This window comes from Phallusia mammillata, chromosome 5 (assembly GCF_965637545.1).
Source record: "Phallusia mammillata chromosome 5, kaPhaMamm4.hap1.1, whole genome shotgun sequence".
Classification (NCBI taxonomy): Eukaryota; Metazoa; Chordata; class Ascidiacea; order Phlebobranchia; family Ascidiidae; genus Phallusia; species Phallusia mammillata.
The window spans coordinates 27,349,617-27,368,825 of NC_137256.1; the positions used below are offsets into that span (position 1 = coordinate 27,349,617).

Sequence of the window (19,209 nt, forward strand, 5' to 3'; positions counted from 1 at the left end):
AAAAAATAAAAATAAAACCTACGACAGCATGAAAAACAATGCATAAAATTTTTAGCGACCTTCATATATTAGTGCAGTACACAATATATTGTCAATATTTACCTTAGATGGAAGGGGACAGTGTTTAATTCTCAGAAGTCGTTAATTTGATCAAACAGAGACAGTAGGGTATATTCGGTTGATACCTCAAGGCGGTAAGACCAAACAAACAAAAACTGCTGCTTGACAATGGGCAACAGTAAATCGATGACCATGAAATTTAACATTTAAACGAACAATTGTGACAAAAAGAATCATGTTTCTTTAGATTGAAACCTCTGTTCCGAAGAAAGCCAGTTGATATTTGCATACATCAGGCCCTGTTTGTTAAATAAGCCGACAAAAGATGGGAGAAAGAAGGATAATATTGTAATATTAAAAAGTCCGGATTTGTTTCTACATTTCAATGTTGAGTAGAGTTTATTTCGCTTGGTAAAACAATAATAGTAACACGGTTACATTAAAATATCCACCTTGTCAGAGATAGCTGCGCAACGTTGGGACGTCAAAAGCGCGACAAAGCGGAGGGCGCACGTTTTTTTCACGGGCTTCGAACTCAGAACGCTGCCGGCGACGAATCCCGTTTTTTAAAGTCTGAATATGGGTTAAGCGCACCTGAGACGTTATAAGCGCAACAGGGTTGAGGACACAGTTGCTGGATAGACGGTAAACGAGCTGCAGCTATAATTATTACTAGTATGAGTAGAGTTGAGTTGAGTTTATTTCGCTTGGTGAAAGACAACATAGCGACACAATTGCACTAAAACAATCACCAAGCTGGAAATAACTGCGCAACGTTGAGACGTTATGGAGCGCAAAAAAAGTGGAGGGCACAATTGGTGGATAGTGGTAAAACGCGCTGCAGCTACACCGTATTATGAAGCGATATGTGGCAGGAGCTTACCAGAAAGTAAGTTTGGCGCACTGTGAGTATAACACGACTTGGGGGAACGTTGGTGGGACAAGTCGAGGGAACCCTAGAATCTAACCACCCGTGTTAGAAAGGAGAGTATGAACTAGATATAGTTGATTGAAAAGATTCGCTGCAAACTACACATAACAGCTTTTCGCCACAATTACATGTGTAATGATAAAACATAAATAACTTCCAAGCAAGTACTCGCCCATGTGCATTGTTAGAAAACAAGTCTACGGTGAGATTTGAACCCGCGGTATCAGGAACAGAATCAGATTAAATTGATGAAAAAGTAATTTTTGTAGTGGGAGGTATTACTTCTGTTCAAGGAGGCCAAGTTTTATTAGTTTTAATCAATGTGAAGCATATTGTCAGAAGGAGGCCTTTAAACAAAGTGTAAACCAGTGTTTCCTAACCTTTTTGGCTTGGTTTTCCACTAAAGTCAATCACTAAGGTTGAGAAATGAAATCAATGGCGTAACCATATTTATATGGCAAAAATTTATAAAACTTTTTAATATCAAGTTTATAAAGGTCTTCTGGTAGTTATATTTTTATTCTGACGTTTCGACGTCCTATACGGGTCGCCTTCATCAGGTTAAATAACACGCGCACACGATAAACAAACGAAAACATAATTGCCAGAAGAGCTCTATAAACTTGATATTATGCCTGGCTGCAATAGCTTACCTACTTTCAAAGTCAAGTTTTTATGCAGATTCAAAATCCATCTGTTCAAAAAGTATCAATTTGTCTGAATAGTCCGTGACAAACTGAGGAATTAAGAACTGAAACAAGACAATAATTTTGATGTAAAGTCTGACAATTAGCATGTTTCGGTCGTTCCAACTCCTACCAACACCACTTGCAGCAGGTATGTCGATATAAAGCCGGAAATCGCGCCAATTAACTCAAAAATATTTGTGTCAGTGATATTGTGTGAAATTTACTGGTGTAGTAGCGTTAATTGCACAATCGAAACGTCCGGTTTAAAATCTTGGCTTACAAACTTGCTTTCTGTACTGCTCAGAGTTTTAAACGGCCCAAAAATTGGAACCCGAGCCCGAATCGTTTTTGAGAAGTCCGTTTAGGCCCGAAAGTTTGATTGACAGGCGTACACATGACCAAGACATCAATAAACAATTGGTCTTGAACAAGGCGTTCCAGGGCTGTTTGACATTAGGTCAGGTCCGGCAACTAGCTACTTAGCTATAGTTAAATTAATTTAAAGTATACTGACACAAAGTGTAAAATCAGGCCCGTTTTTTTTAAAGAAATGGAAGCCCGAACCCGGCCCGACTTACAACTTTGGTACCACTTACATTTTAAAACTGCAAAACTGCAACCATCAAACTGCCTAAATAGGTAGTTTTGTGTGATACTGTTCCTGGTAGCTTTTCTGTAATGAATATTGTATTAAATAATTGGTTTTGTAGCATCGCTTTAACGTTTGCCTCATGATCTGATTAAAATTTAGTCTTATTTACGAGTGTTTGAAATCAAATTTATAGAGATTTTTATTCCGTGACTCACTCTGATGAAGGCGACCTGTATAGGACGTCGAAATGTATAAAAATGCATTGGACAAAAGAGCTCTACAAACTTGATATTTTGCCTGACACTATTTTTATTGCGACTTTTCGACGTCATATACAGGTCGCCTTCATCAAAGTAAACAGAGCTTCTATTATGCCTGACAGCAATAGCTTATGTATATATTGTTGTAGACATTGAAATGAACACGTAAGGTTGATATTTTTCGAATTTCAGCTTCAACTTCGAAGGATGTGTACAGGAGTGTAAAGAAACAGAAGTACATAAAAGAACACGGTAAGTAAGTTGGAAGTAGGGAGTTTTTCAATTTTTTCAAATCTTCCATTAAGAATGGGTTTCAAACTTGCAAAACACATCTGCATTTGCATTTTAGTAAATTATACATTCATACGGGGGTTATGGTTCGAACCTTGTATGTACCTCTTTAGTTTTGCCAAAGTTTTTTTATCATAATCTTTGGAATACTATGTTCGGATCTGTTCATAAGTTTATTGTTGAAATTAACGGCCCAAATAGTCGTAAAAAGCGACATGGTTTAGGCCAGTGGTTCTTAACCGGTGGGAAATTTCCCACTAGTGGGAAATTTAATGTTTTTGGAGGGAAATTATGTAAGCTTGAAAAGAGCAAACTCGGGTTCGATGGTCGAAACCGGCTTTGAATTAACCGTTGAAAGTTACTTTACTAAAAAATTTCTGCAACAACATGCAAGATTGATTTAACCAAGGTTTACAAGACACATACAAATCCAAAGGCCGTTTGTTACATCACAGACAAGAGTAAAACCATCAATGACTTTGCTCTTGTGCGCGAACAAAAGCCTTTCTTTGTTGATTGTGATGCAATAAATGACCAATGCAAACAGAGCAGACTCTTCAGTATTCCAAAAAGTTTAATCTCTCACAGAAGCACTATTTACTAAATAAGATTGCAGTATACCTTTAGGGTCCAGACCAAAGCGCTCCACAAAAATATTTCATTTAAAGAATATTGTTTTTGTTAACGTAGGGCACAAAACATGTTTACAAAAAAACCAGAGGGGGAAATTCGAAGTTGGTGATTGACTTTAGTGGGAAACCACACCAAAAAAAAGAACCACTGGTTTAGGCCTATTTTGCAAACGTTTCGACAAATGCTCATGCCATCATCAGTGACGCCCGTTTATATTTGCAGAAACATTTGAAAAATGAAAGAAGCATGTCGCTTTTTACGTGTATAGGGGCCGTTATTTTACCATTAAATCTTTGTTTGGAAAAAATAGTCCAAGTATGTGTAACAAATGTAAACCCTAACACCATGTTATTCCACTCAATAGGAGTAAAAAGGAAAGTAGAAGGATTTGATTCACCAGCCAGTAACAGACGTGCAATGTTGTACAACGCCACAACTTTGCAGGACGTGCTACCTTGTAAGTCGGTACATAATGTGTTCTATAAGTGGGATCAGCCCTGAAGCGTTCACGACATACTCATATATAAGTCATAGAATGCCAGGCCTATTGAAGGCGTCATATAAAATTAGCCGGTTAGCAAGCTCTTCGATATATTGCTACGCACACACTAGAAAAATCTAGCTTGCGGTGGGACTCGAACCCACGACAGGATTCTTTCCGGGACTCGCGCTCTACCAATTGAGCTACATTCAGTTAAGATGAACATAAATTCATAACTGGGATCAGCCCTGTAGCGTTCATGTAGACCAGCGATCACGGCACACTCATTCAGGCCCAATGAAGGCATTATTCCGATAGAACTAAACCAGAATGAAAACGTCCGTTCCGTTTCGTTACAGCTAAATAAGATCGGTAAAGTGATTTCCATAACAATTTAGCGAACAGAAAAGCAGTAAATAGGACAATGGGATATTTAGTAAAAAACAATAAAAATGTGTCCCAAATAATGTCATTTATTTTAAATGCAGTAACATACAAATCACCAAAAATACACGTATCAAGGCTTTTTGTAACAACCAAATCACAACAGAGTGTGGCTAAGCATAGTTAGTCAATTCACATAAACTATAACATATTTAAAACGTTCATATATTAAAATTTTCAGCCAATCCTGACATTGTTTAAAATCTCACCCATTTTAGGGGGCTAGTGGGGAAAATACTGGGGTTATCAACAAAAACAAAGTGGGATGCACATCTACATAAATATATCTACCATCTGTGTAAATTTCAACCAAATCCATCAAACATTTGATGGAAAAACGAGTCCAACTGCTAGTTGTAGAAATCTTTGCCACTATCATCCAAGAGAAGCAAGCTCATTTTTGTTTTTACCTCTTGGTATTTTAATGACAGTGAACAGTGTACACTGTTTTGCACTTTCTCCATTTTGTCTGCAGGCACGCAAATTACATTTCTGCTACAATGACTTTCCCGGTCTGATTTAGCTAAATCGGAATGAAAATAACATTCTCGTTCTAATACAAACCTTTTTTTCCAGTTCTTCAGATTGGAAAGAATCTAACAACACGTGATGAAGCTCGTGGAACCACTGATGAAAGTGATGAAGGTAAGATCTTATTTCTACAATGACCTCTAGGGCGAAGCACGCGCTTCTGAAGCAATCGTTTTAACCGAACACACGCGGTGATACAAGACACGCATGAATAAACACAAACACACATCAATTTCGAAATTGTTTTTCCGAGTTTTGTTTCACTTTTTTTGCTTTTGACGCAAGTGCAAATTTTAAGTTTAAAAATAATAATTTAATATTTTGCAGCCATAAAATTTGTTGAATGAACTAACTAAACCTTTTTCCAGCAGCGTCGTCAAGCGACAGTCACGTGATAGAGCTTAACAATTGCGATTTAGTGGAATGCCCGATCGCGTCCGACAACAATCGGTTCCACAAGCAACAGGGAGATGAGAATTTGGACGCGATTGTCGGTAGGAGAAGTTGTAAAGTAAATACGGATGGTTTGCTACAACACGATACCCGTAAAACCCACATGTTCACGAATCACCGCAATATGTGGACTATTTAAAGTTGTTTTTTTATGGTTCATCCATACTTTTTTGCAAAATCAACAATAAAACAAAAATCCACACGAAAACCGTTAAATTTCCGTAAAATTATAATTAAAACATGGCACTGATTAGCATTTAAGTTGATGGTTTGCTAAAACTAGACGACATGTGAAACCCTCATGCCCGAGAATCGCCAACGTCTATTTAAAGTTGTTTTTCTAGCAGTTACTATATGTAGCCATGCATTAGGTGGGATGTGCTCTTTCAATTTTGCTACAACCTATCTGTGACATTGTTAGTCCAATGCAAACTGCTTAAGTTTGTTTCTGTCGAATTGAAAGGCGATAGTGTAACAAACCTAAGTTTAACATTTGACATGTGCGATGTGAATACATGTTTTCGGTTAATCCGGATCTTTGCCTAATTCGGGCAAAACTTGAGGTACAAATGATTTGTAATGTGGTAAGGCTTTATCTAATCGACATCGGTTAAACCAGATCTTCGCCTAATTCGGACAAAACTCGAGGCACAAATGATTTATAATGTGGTAAGGCTTTAACTAATCGACATCGATTAATCCGGATCTTTGCCCAATTCGGAAAAAAATCGAAATGATTTGTACTGTGGTGAGGCTTTAACTAATCGACATCGGTTAAACCAGATCTTCGCCTAATTCGGACAAAACTTGAGGTACAAATGATTTATAATGTGGTAAGGCTTTAACTAATCGACATCGGTTAATCCGGATCTTCACATAATTCGGACAACGTTTTGATACAAAAGGGTCCGGATTAACCGAGGTTTGCTGTATTTACTGTACAAACGCGATTAAAGCCAACGTAAAAAGTAAGTTAGTCAGTGAGTCTGAAACAGAGACAATCTCACTTGAACAATTTTCGCAACTTGAAACATTCAATAACAAGTTCGAATGCCAACAGTGTATAACTTTCAATCTGTCGTACCCGTGCTCAGCAGCATTTTGACTGGCTTTCTTTAACTAAACCCGCATTTCAAGGTAACAAAAACTAGTCGCATTTCCAATTTTGAAAGTTTTGGCCTTGATTTAAACTAAATACTTGAAATATTCAGTATTTTATTGAAGGACGTTCCGAAAAAAATGTCCACTAGTCCGTCACACAAATATTGCTGACCTCAAAGCTAAGGCTTTTTGATTTGTCATGAACTTTTTCCTCCATCTGAACTCGCTCAAAGCGGATCGCGTTGAAATTAACTGTGATATTGGTGAACATTTCTTGTTACAGAGCAACAAGAAATAGCTTGGGCAGCGGGTGAGTCTACATTTAAAAACTTTTTGACACTTGTAAGTCGGGTCGCGCTTTAAGAGTTTGGGTTTTCAGCGTAAATAAAACTGACTTGAATCGAACCAGACTTCACAATGAACCGCATAATTTGTTTCGTAATTGCAGCTTGGCAAGTCTAGGTATAGCCGTTATTTAAAACCTCCTATTCGCTTGCAATCCTGAAATTAATATTTGACAGATTTTCACTTTTGTTAACGTTCATTTGCAGAAGCTGACGGCAAGAAAAACGAAGATAAACGTGATTTTATAACGAGATTAAAAAACTTACCAGATATTGCTGGGCAAACCGTTCGAAAACTTAAAGGTAAAGAGAGAAAACGTTATGCAAACTCTTTAAATTACGTCTAATTTTCTTTTAGATGAGATTTCAAATGGTTGGGAAAAGCTGTTTAAACCAACGGAAGAAGAAGGTAATAAGATGAAATTACAGACAAATGTTTTACAAATTTGAATGGCAATCTCAGCCACTTTTCAAAACATTACACAAAAACAATACCCACAATTAAAAAAAATACCGCTACATTTAACATGATGTACGGGGAAAGCACCTTTGAAAAGCCTGGAAAACCAAACTAAAGTACTTAAAAATGTAAATATTTAAAAGGTTTTCTTTCAGTTTGCGGATCAATTGTTAAGTAAGTTAGTTAAGAAATCGTGTTTTGTTGCACTGGAATCAATGTATCTAAGTTGTATTTAAACACATCAAAAAAGCTAGCGTTCATCGTTTAACAAATTACAAAACATGTAACCTCAGCGCCAGTCTGCAGAGTGTGGCAGCTGCGCGCGGGATTATTTGTTGAAAAAAAATTTTTGCACGCCAATTTTGGGGGGTTGCACGCGGAAATTTCGCACGAAAGGCATTTAGTTGCACTGCCTTGACCTCTTTTACTTGTTTTGCGCCAGCTGAAATTGACCTTGCACGCGAACTTACGGGTCGTGTACGCGCGCGGGACAATTTGGTCCTGCACGGGAACTGCCATACTCTGCAGACCGGTCACGTCTAAAACTGCGGGCCCACTTGGATCACTTGGCCCAGCACTTGACCCGCCTTATGCAATGGAAAAACTGCGGGCCCGCTTGGCCCGCTTCTCGCAAGTATAAAAACTGTGGGCCCACTATTATACAGTGCTTGTGGCGTCTCTTGCAAGGAAAAACTGCGGGCCCACTACATCCATTGCTTGGCCCGTCTCTCGCAGAGAAAAACGGGTCAAGTACTGGGCCAAGCGAGCCAAGTGGGCCAAGTGGGCCCGCAGTTTTAGACGTCACCCCTCTGCAGACTGGTCTCAGCAAACGACGTAGATAATCGTGCCCACTTTCTGTTTGTGGACAAACGCTTAATTATTTGTTGCAACGAGTTTTAACAACTGTAACAGCCAAACAAACTATAAATTCTTCCAAAATTCTAGCCATACTTCTGTATCGTTGTGCAAAGAAAGGTGATAAAAAACTGTTCGCAACAACAGACTTTGTATGTTTTTTGTTTTTTTAATTTTACACTTTCACTGAAATATTTCTGACATTTCATTTTCCAACATTTATTTTCTAGAAAAGGACGAAAGTGGCACCATTATAGAGCAAAAAGTTGAAGGTATAAACATTATCTTAAGCTTGTTTGATTTGAATTAATTCTGATTTGTATTGATGTTGTCAGATGGCAAAATTGATGGTTCAGCCTCTGGTGCTGTAACATACACAACCAATCTGACAATCACTGCAGGTAAAATATTTTGGTCATTTAAATATGTGACTATAAAAAAATTAATGTAGTTTTTTAGCGGCCATCCTTACTACTACTACACTGGCTTATAAAAAAATTAATGTAGTTTTTTAGCGACCATCCTTACTACTACTACACTGGCTTTTGTATTTAAATGAAAAAATGTAGACCTAATTTAAGTTTGGGCCCGACTGTTGCGAATTATATTAATTTAAGGTACACTATTCACGGTTTTGAATAATCTGAGCAAAAAAATTAGAGCCAGTATATTTGTGTAGAACATAACTACGTTTTCAACAAGTGCTATTGTCATCATCAGGTGATAAGAATTAAAAGCAACAGAAGGCATGATTTTAACAGCAATAACTTACACATAAAAGATTAGTTTAATCTCATCATTGCAAAATTATTTGATAGTAAATAAGCTTTACAACAGTGCTGTGAAACAAGCCAATCATTCAGTGCTTTTCTTACCCATTCTTTACTTTATCTACAGGAACAATTGGAAGCAACTTGAAAGGTAAGGCATAAACCAATAATAAATCCCTATGAGTTTACTAACAAACTTTATTTTTCAGGCGACAAAGGGAATGATGATGAACCATGCTGTTCTGGTATTTAGTTGTGAATGTAGCAAGTAACTGCATCTTGTAAGGTTTCATATTTAACATAATCATGTTTATAGGCATAAACCAAAACCAGCCAAAGAACTGTGGCAAAGTTGACTACACTAAAACTGCAAACATCACAGCAGGTAAAATTGCCTAATAAGTTTAGCTAAATCAGAAAAAGACATTCTCGTTCTGATTCTGACTTAGCCAGTGGTGGGATTCAGCCGGTTTGCACCGGTTCTATAGAACCGTCTCCTGAAATTTTATGAACACAGCGAACTGGTTAGCATTACTGGTTACTGTCAATGGACTTTTTGTAACAGAACCGCCTGAAAAATATGAGGTTTGTGATGACATGAAAATTGCATCCCACCTCTGCTTGCACACCAATGCTTAACATTTGTAGTTTGTAGAAAAATATTTTTATTTTTATTCATAAGTTGATTTCATTGTTTATAAAGAGATAATTCTTAGAAACCTTTTTTAAATCATTTTTTGCGTTATTTTCAGGTGTAATTGACGGCCTTTTCAACTCAGGTGGGGTATAAACAATTGTAAAAAATATTATAAAACCTGTCAAGCTTAAGCTACAAACCAGTGGTTCTCAACCTTTTAAGATTGCAGACCGTCAAACTTTCTAAACGAATTTTGCGGACCGCTGGACTTTCAATCTACCCAAAATGCAATTACGACGAAAATATGCAAGTCTTAAAAGGTGTTAGCACAGAGAGATATTGTTTTGTCAGTTGGAAACCAAATTGGAGTCGGAAAAGAATCAGATATTTACATAATTTGAATAAAGTTGCAGCAATTTTTCAGTGAAAGAAGGTCATTGTTTACTTCTCCTTGCACCCTGTTCACTTGTATAGTTTTCCTTCAGAGTGTAAAATACAGCATTTGCCAGTTGAAACTCTTGGTAGCTCTGAACCACATCCTCATCGATTGAATCATAAACCGTTATGGACGGTGATTTTGAAAAACCCTCAACTGAATAGAAAGGTTGTTCCTTGATGATTTGAGACATTGCAGACTTGAAATAGTTATAAAAGAACTTTCCACTGTTGAATTCATATCCAGACTTCAAAATTTGATCAGCAATGAAAGCACAATCCACAAATGTTGGTGGGTTTCTGCGAAAAATAAAAAAGCTCATATTCCTCGTTATTTTGGTCACAAGTCGTTTTACAGCAAAAATAGTAGACCACAGCAAGTGTTAAAATAAGCACATCTAGACAAGCAGCGGGGGAGTCCAACATTGCAACTCCAGTCGCTACACCGCCATCATTTGGTCCTTGGGTTTCGAACGGAGCAAATGTCCAGCAGCGTAATTCTCCAACAGAAGCATGAAAAATTCGATTTAATGAGAAGTTTGCTGCTGTTTGTTTGATATTGTACGTGTTAAACGCGGTTCTTTGAGACATAAAAAATTGAGATGTAATATTTTAATATATTTGGCGGAGCGGCAGGAAAGTTGACACAGGCCAGCGGTTGAGAACCACTGCTATAAACCACAAAAAATAAAATAGTGTGTGAGTCACTGGTTATTGAACGAAACAATTTCACATGAATTTTTATATTTGCAGGTTCCAATTCTGCTCACAGCACTGGTGGTATGAAAATTACTTGCAAAAAACATCAACTCAAATAGCCTGGCTTTTTTGCAATTTTTTGCCAAATTTGTAAATAACTAAAAAAGTCTTTATTTGAAACTACAGTATCATATATTTTAGGAGCTGCTGAAGGAAGTGGAAATAAAATAAACAGCCCTGAAGGCTGCGAATATGTTTCTTACAACAATGCAATGACTGTTGTAGCAGGTAAAGTTTTGTTACATAGAAACACTCTCAGCTTGTGCTGATGTGGCCCCTTTATATCACTGATGATGGCAAGAGCACTTTCCAAAACGTTTGAAAAATAAAGCATGTCAATTTTTATGTCCGTTTAGGCCGTTATTTTCATCATCAAAAATGTTGACATAATATAAAAATTACTCAAGACCAGACAATCAGCATCAGTTAAATCATTTAATAACACGGACATACTGTTTTATTTTTTTCAGACTTGGGCAAAAGTAAATAATGTTTACTGGGTAGGGGTAGAAAAAACGTTCAAGATCTTACTTCAGTCGGAGAAAAATTAACCAATAGAAATCTATTATGTAATAACAGCATTTTATTGCAGCAAATTTTAAAATCATTGCGATGTACTTGTTGTCTTTTAGTTGTTTTTTATATAAGTCACTTTTTAATTCTGGTTTTTGTGAGTTATAAATGCTCACAAACTTAACTTCTGGACAATATTACATAAAGTTGAAACAAATATGTTTCGTTTTGCAGACAAGATTGGCTCTGGTGCGTCTGTTGATACCGCAGGTGATTTTATAAATAAAGTACTGCAGTTAAAATCTAAAATGCAATTTACCTAAAATATTTTTTTACGCAGGAGCAAAACCAGGTAAACATTGGAGCTTTTGATTTAAAAAAATATTCCAAAGGCCTAATACACATTGTTTAAAGTGGATAACCCAGGCAGTAACTTGGTTTATCAATCGCCGTTGATGTCAGGGAGTACAACATACAACAATAAAACCAACACCGTTATTGGTAAGTTAATTAAATTTTGAATTCAAATCTCCCTGGTTTCCGCTAGAGAAATCATATGCTCCTTCACATACCGTGTGTGGTGAGTGTGAAGGAGCCCGAAAAATTATGATTTTCAGGATAAAAAAAAATTCCATGAATAACCTTACCATCCCATAATTCCAGTGCAAGGTTGCTTGACAACATAAAAAAGTTTTTAATATCAACTTTTTTGAATGGTAGATAGAAAAAAAATTCAAGTTCACTTAAACACTTTTGTTATGTCAGGATTTGCAGACAAAAGAATAGAAAAAAATATTCTTGCTTTGAATTAGTTAAATATTTAGACTGTTTTTTATAAAAAAACAGGTACAAAGCATAAATCATTTCTTGAAATAAACACAAGTATATTTTGCCACACAAAAACAGGCATTATCAGTTTCTGTAAAGAAACAAATATGTAGTAGATGGCCAAAAAAGTATTAAAAAGTAGAAACAGGTACAAATGGCTTTAAAATGTAAAAGCTCGGAGGCAAACAACAATTCGTGACAGTATGTGCAACAAAAAAGTAGGCACAGTGCAACTGATAAGCCATGGTAAACACACAAAGGAAAGTAATCAACCCAAAGGCGAGAAAAAGAAAAAACATGAGACGTACAAGTTTAGACACTATGTTTATAAACAACTGTGTCAAGTCATCATTTAAATGGTGTAGTTAATTCCCAGTGTTTGCCATAGTTATCATATCGAATCACCAAATGTTAATGGCAACCAATTAAATTCTGTTGGCAGATTTCATCACACATGAAACCTGTAGGAAATAGGACAGCACCCACTGTGAACAACACAGTTATTATGTTGGTTGTGCAGAATTTTTATTTACACTTAAGCTTACAAATATCAATGTGGCATTGAAACGGCAAACGTGACTTACCATTTTGCACTTACACATTTTCAGGTAACCCATCCATGAGCCCTGCACCTCCACTTTATTACCACAATGGTGAGTGTTGTTTATGTTACCATAGCTTGTCTGTTGATCTGCCTAAATGCAATGTAATTGTTTATTAGTTTTTCTACATATGGTGTGCTTCACAGGTTTACCTACAAATACTTTATCAACCGAAGAACAACCACATCAAGCATTGAGAGTCCAACAAGTTGACCCAGTGACTTTCGGGTCAACGAAAACCAAACAAGTTCCTGTCTACATGTGGTCCCAACAAATGGAGTCATATCTTAGAAGTCAGAATGGAAAATACAAAATCATTCCAGTCCAGGTGGAAAACACAGCACAGAACTTTGCACTGGTTCATGGCCAAATGTTTCAAGGTATTATACGTATGTTGTTTAGACTGCAACTTAAAAATTGATGTTATGATTCATAAAAACTGCTTCTGACCCAATCTTTGCCAGCGTTGTTCTACATCAGGGGTCTCCAACAGTGGAACTCAGCCCGTCACGCTCTCAGTAAAAATTAAAATGAATACAAAAATGATTGAATTTTTTTATAAATATCAGTTTTATTAAAAACTCCCATACCCACCAACAAAACACCAACACATCATGAAATCAAATTGCTGCAGTTCAGAAAAGAACCTAAACTTGGCACCAGATGCTAAAGATTAAGCAGTGTGACAATCCATTGACAAAAAAATGTAGACTTCTATCCATATAAAGTACATACTTACATACACTTTGGCTCCAAAACAAATTTGTAGCCCTTGCTGTACTCAGAGAGCTTTTATGTATAACCAGACACCTAAAGAAGATGAAACATTAACTTTTAATCTTGTGTAATTCACTTCGAAAACAATCATTTCAAGCATTACTGCTTTTGCATTCTAATTGAAGTATTTATTTAGTTGATATATCATTAACACACAGTATGCACATTAAATATTATTTATGATTGGATTATAAATGGTTGAGGGCAGCCAATATATCTAAACATCTAAACATGAATATTTTGCAGCTGTTGGAGGGTGACCATGTAGGTGCTTGGAGGAAGGCACAACTACTTGGCTTGCAACAGTTCTATGTGAAGTGTTTCTTTCTAATCAAACATTGTTGTCCATTTTAATTTATGTTGTCAGTTTAAACATATGTGTTACGTTTTTGTTTGTTGCTTTTAGTTTAAAAAAATATATTGTTGTAGCTTGTGCTTTTCAATTCAAAAAGTCTGTTGTTGTGTTTTTGTTGGCTGCTGTTGGTTTAGTAAAATATATTGTTGTAGTGTGTGCTTTTTAGAAAAATTATAACGCATAAAATGTGGTTGTTGGTTTTTAAAAATGGAGGTTTGCGTTGAGAAATTCTGTGCATTAAGTGACAGGCAACCGGGGTCAAAACTTGCAGTACAACTTTGGGGGCTCACCTATAATGTATGTAAACTATAGACAAATGACGAAAAATTGATAATGAAACTGAAAAGACAAAAATTGAGCTACAAACAAATCATAGCACGCCAGGCCCATTGAAGGCGTAATATCATCAAGTCGGTCACCAAGCATTCCCATAAGATTGAAGGTACAGGCCAGAAAAATCCAGCCATGGGTATTATGCCTTCAATGGGCCTGTCGTATTGTGATTTATATACTGGTGTGCGATGTGATTGCTGTTCTGCATGGACACTTCAGGGCTGATCCCAGTTATGAACTTATGTTCATCTTAGAGCAGGGGTTCTTAACCAGGGGTACACGCACCCCCAAGGGATGCAAGAAAGATTCCTAAGGGGTGCGGGGATGCTGAATTTAAAATTAAATTACAATGGTTTTGTTATTTAAGCAATTACAGAAGGGGGTGCGAAAATTGGTTGGTAAATTGAAAGGGGAGCAGCAAGGAAAAAGGTTAAGAACCACTGACTTAGAGTTACAAAACAGATATACCTTTTAGTAACGAAGTAGCCACTTGACCTTAAAGTAAAGATGAATAGATGATATGTGATGCCAAATGTGCCTAAGATTTGTACATCGCCATGTTGGATTAGATTTGTTAAATTGCTCAGGTAAGTTGCTCTCTGGTTCCTCTGGGTTAAAGCTCAAGTTTCTTGCTCAGGAAAACATAAGTGGCAGAGATCAGATTAGAACCCACGACCCTGTGAACACAAGAAAGTGAGAATAGTTGGGCTAAAATTCCACATAAATTCTTTACAACTTTATATTAACCTTTCAAGTAACTTACTGGAAATGCATATTATTCTACGTCCAAAGACATTATTCAAAAGCCAGATGGCCAATTAGGTGTGGTTTATAATGACAACTTATCTGGGATCGAAAACAAAATGTTGAAATACATAATATGCAGGTAATATACATATGTAATAAAAATAGCACAAATCTAGAGATTTTATAGGGGCAAGTGTTTCCTATTTATAATACGGTGTAGCTGCAGCGCATTTAGTCATTTCCAACCAATTGTGCCCTCCACTATTTTGCGCTTCATATAACGTTTTAACGTTGTGCAGCTATTTCCGGCTTGGTGATTGTTTTAGTGCAATTGTGTCGCTATGTTTTTCACCAAGTGAAATAAATTCAACTCTAATACCTCTGGTTTCAGCGGCTATGCCGACAGCGGCGCGTTTTCCGGTTCAAACAAAACAATCTATTACGTCATACGTGCTAATTGAAACGTCACAACGAAACCCCTTTAATTGCTTCCGTTTTTTGTGCGACTGCACCGGTATACATGAGATGTTAGGTTCTTCAGTAAGGTAGAATATACACAGTGAAACAGGTGCAACATTAAAACTATGGACAAATTGGTTTTCTGTGTGCTGCTGATGTTTTGTCTGCTTGGACAACATGCGAAATCACAGACTCATAAACTAAGTAAGTAGTGGTGTATATTATAAGCATATTATAATATATATTTATATTAGAAGACAGTGCACACTTTCTCGACTAACAAGGTCTTATTAGTGAGCTAATGACAAGAGATGGGCCGTATTAGCTAATGTAGCCATATAACGGCACTGTTTGTTGGGGCCAATCGTGGGTATTACATTTAGGTTTGGATCTTGCTTAAAGGGATATCAAGCCAACCTAGGGGTTTTAAATACACCACACTATGTTTGTATGCAAATATGTTTAATTAAAAAAATAATGCCAAATGTACCGTTTTCATGCCCGATATTTAAGTCCATGCGACAATTCACATGTGGCAGGTTACAAAGGATCGTTTTATCAACTGGTTTCAGTTCAGAATATTTTTCTGCTTACAGAACCGGTTACATTCACATGTCACGGTGAAGAGGGGGACTGGATATGCGTACACGGTTTTTGCGACATGAGCATTCTCAATTGCAAATGTGTTGACCCAGACCTCGAGTGTGAGAGTGAGTAAAATACTTTATCTGTTGGTTCCACACCGATTTACCATAAACTTATGTTGTTGTTTTTATTTGGCAAACTGACTTTAAGTTGAGTTGAGTTTATTTCGCTTGGTGAAAGACGACACAGCGACACAATTGCACTAAAACAATCACCAAGCCGGAAATAGCTGCGCAACGTTAAGACATAATGGAGCGCAAAGTTGTAAAGTCATTTTTTGCACTCCGTAACACTTTACCGTTGTGCAGTTATTTCCGGTATTTGATTAATGTATTTGTGTCCTGAAAAAAATCACGTAAAAAAATTGCAAAACTAAAGAAAAAAAATCGCATTTTGATGTCATGGGGGCTCTACTGTTGCCACGGAAACCTTCATTTCGTTTTCAAGACATGAATTACGGGTTGAGAGTAAAAAAGATTTTAGACATTTCACGGCACTTTAGGGGTTGGTTAATATTAATCACTGAGCTTAAAAAACAACGACTTTTTATCATTACTTTTTACACGTGACTCAAGTGTATATAAACGGGTGTAACTGATGTGACCTTCATATCACTGATGATGGCATGAGCGGTTGTCGAAACGTTTGAATAATAAAGCATGTCGCTTTTGGGCCGTTATTTTCACTAATGAATTAAAAAACAAATTGTTCGTAAACGGTTAAGCCTCACTCGTTCAAAGAACAGCAAATATACAAAGAAAATATATTGTAGTTGTGAATGTAAAACCAACCACCCTGTAAGCACGTGATACCGTTGCGTGTAACAAACTTTGCTGTAACTCTCATGTTCGTATTTTGCAGATGTGGACCCTGGAAGTATCGAGATTATCGACTTCTTAACACGTATTGATTCCTAGTGTCGTTGTTATCCTGCAAAAATAAACAGAAACAGAAATGAAACTGTTTGATTCTTGCAAGTTTTAGTGTTGAAAGCCTAAAGAGTTTACAACGGTTGATTCTGTTTGGCCTAGGGTTTTATACACTGGGTTTTGGATTATAAAGTTGTAGAGAGCAGTAATCACCGGAAAACTGCTACAGTAGGGGTTGAATTCACTTTAAACTAGACTTCATTTTCCTTGAGAGCTTACGAAAGTATAAAAAATAAATAGGCGGAAACAACGAGTAAAATAATTAAAAAAACTGCTTTGCCAAGAAGCTGTGTTCTAATTCGTAAGCTAGGCAATAAAAATAATTGAAATGGAGCGAATTTGCAACAACTAATTTAGTAAAATTGAGATTTAACTTGTTCTAGTTAGTTAGGTAAGCTGTAAGGTACTGGATCAGAAAAACCTTGACCGGAAAAAACGACATGGCGAATGCGACAAGTGCACAAACACACAAATGCACGGAAGCAGCACACCATGAGAAGCGTGTACAGTTTTAAATATCATGAAGATAATGGCTGAAGGCTCGCTCGTTAAAGTGAAGAGTACCAAAAGAGGCGCTTTTTACCAACAAAAAAAGCACTAAAACAAAAATGCTATTAAAGTAACAAAAAAAGTTATTTTATCTTATTACTGTAAAGTAGAATGTGACGGGCTAGTATAGAATCAACAAAATGTTTGTCCGCTTTAGTGCACTATATACGAACCTGTTTTTAAGTTTATTGGTGAAAACAACGGCCCAAATAGACGTAAAAAGCGACATGCTTTATTGTTCAAACATTTCGTAAAAGCTCATGCCATCATCAGTGATATGAAGGCCACATCAGTTACACCCGTTTATAAACAAACTTGTGTCGCAAGGAATGATAAAAGGATATAAACGGGTGTAACTGATGTGGCCCCCCATATCACTGATGATGGCATGAGCATTTATCGAAATGTTTGAATAATAAAGCATCGCTTTTTACGTATATTTGGGCCGTCATTTTCATCATTAAATTTGTCCGCTTTTCTGCAACAAATGCAGCAAGTTGAGTGTGAGTTCATTTCGACTTCAAAAAACTTGGGCTGATAATTAATTACTTCAGTTGAAAAGACTGATAAAAACAGACAACACCGATCACGAAGTCCTGACATAACCCAAGAGGAGTTTCGGTGTTGCTGTCCCACTGCCAAAATCAATCTGTCAATTTCGTGTCGCAGTTTTTCGTAGGTAACTGACAAAATACGTGATGAGTAGACATGAACCTTTTAACGCGGATTGACACTTGCGCAGAGCAGATTTCGTTAACAGCCACTGAATCATGAAGCTGTTGATTGTTCTGGTAGCTTCGTTCGAGTTTACGTGTAAGTATGATTTTTAATAATTTTACTGCGAAACTTTTCTTTTAGTAGCTTGTGTTTAATCGTAAACATAACTTCCAAAGAACTTGTGTATATAGAATACGTCATCATGCAGACGTTTCGACAATCTCTGTTGTCAGCATCAGTACAAGTGTCAATCGAGCTGTAGAACACGGTATAAAGCACTTTAGGAAAACGTTGAATGCCAGGTGTGAGACGTCCTGCACTGATGATGACAACAGAGATTGTTGAAACGTCTGCATGATGTATTCTTTATACACCAGTTCCTTGGCAGGTATGTTTATCATTAAATTACTTTTCAAGTCCGTGTATATAGTGTTCCTAAGCGTGTGTTTGACGCTTACGCTTTGTAAACCAGTAGTTTTTTGCCTCTGTATAATGTCAGATTCCTCACAACTATCTTATTAAGTTTATAGGGCTCTTCTGGCAAATGTATTTTTATTTCGCCGTTTCGACGTCCTATACATGTCGCTTTATTAGGGTAAATAAATCCGCCCATTCAGTGTTATTTACCCTGATGAAAGCAACCTCTACATGACGTCGAAACGTCTGAATTAAATACATTTGCCAGAGAGCTCCATAAACTTGACATTATGCCTGGCAGCAATATCTTATGTAAGATTATTATTTCGAATGTTTGAAACCAACTGATTGAATTGATGCACTGTTGCAAACAAAAAGTACAGCTTTAGTTTTCAAAAGATCTGACTATCACTGTTAAAACTGGCATCTCACAAATATTTTAAAACCGTTTGTCAATCACGCTACTGTTTAAACGCCCTAAAACCGAAAAAAACAAAACAAATGATTACTTGATATTAACTGTCAAGAATTGTTATGCTTTGCCGTTCGTTTCTATGAACTAAAAACACACAATGAAGCAGGGGTGGCCAAACATTTTTACCAGAGGGCCAA

The 19,209-nt window shown here is 36.7% G+C and overlaps 1 protein-coding gene and 1 long non-coding RNA gene across 2 annotated transcripts; both read left to right on the top strand.

The window, feature by feature from the left end:
• Window positions 1–1,729: 1,729 nt before the first annotated feature.
• LOC145229756 (uncharacterized) lies at window positions 1,730–13,991 on the top strand. Its single transcript, XM_080095083.1, has 24 exons — window positions 1,730–1,828; window positions 2,725–2,784; window positions 3,821–3,913; window positions 4,958–5,026; window positions 5,284–5,491; window positions 5,726–5,736; window positions 6,271–6,333; window positions 6,750–6,776; window positions 7,018–7,113; window positions 7,169–7,219; window positions 8,356–8,397; window positions 8,461–8,526; window positions 9,023–9,046; window positions 9,105–9,140; window positions 9,212–9,280; window positions 9,648–9,674; window positions 10,721–10,747; window positions 10,868–10,954; window positions 11,474–11,509; window positions 11,580–11,591; window positions 11,654–11,740; window positions 12,676–12,720; window positions 12,816–13,049; window positions 13,693–13,991. Exons 1-24 carry the CDS (start codon window positions 1,786–1,788, stop codon window positions 13,704–13,706), a joined length of 1,527 nt encoding a protein of 508 aa, XP_079951209.1. The 5' UTR covers window positions 1,730–1,785; the 3' UTR covers window positions 13,707–13,991.
• A 1,402-nt stretch (window positions 13,992–15,393) lies between these two features.
• On the top strand, window positions 15,394–16,945 carry LOC145230192 (uncharacterized). Its single transcript, XR_013860579.1, has 3 exons — window positions 15,394–15,544; window positions 15,937–16,050; window positions 16,847–16,945. It is a non-coding gene; the product is annotated as an uncharacterized LOC145230192 (long non-coding RNA).
• The last annotated feature ends 2,264 nt before the right edge of the window (window positions 16,946–19,209 follow it).

Coding starts and splice junctions, on each gene's coding strand:
- LOC145229756 (XM_080095083.1), top strand. CDS start 1,786: ATGTTTCGGTCGTTCCAACTCCTACCAACACCACTTGCAGCAG. Junction 9,281..9,647: donor AACTGCAAACATCACAGCAG/GTAAAATTGCCT, acceptor CGTTATTTTCAG/GTGTAATTGACGGCCTTTTC. Junction 9,675..10,720: donor TGACGGCCTTTTCAACTCAG/GTGGGGTATAAA, acceptor TTATATTTGCAG/GTTCCAATTCTGCTCACAGC.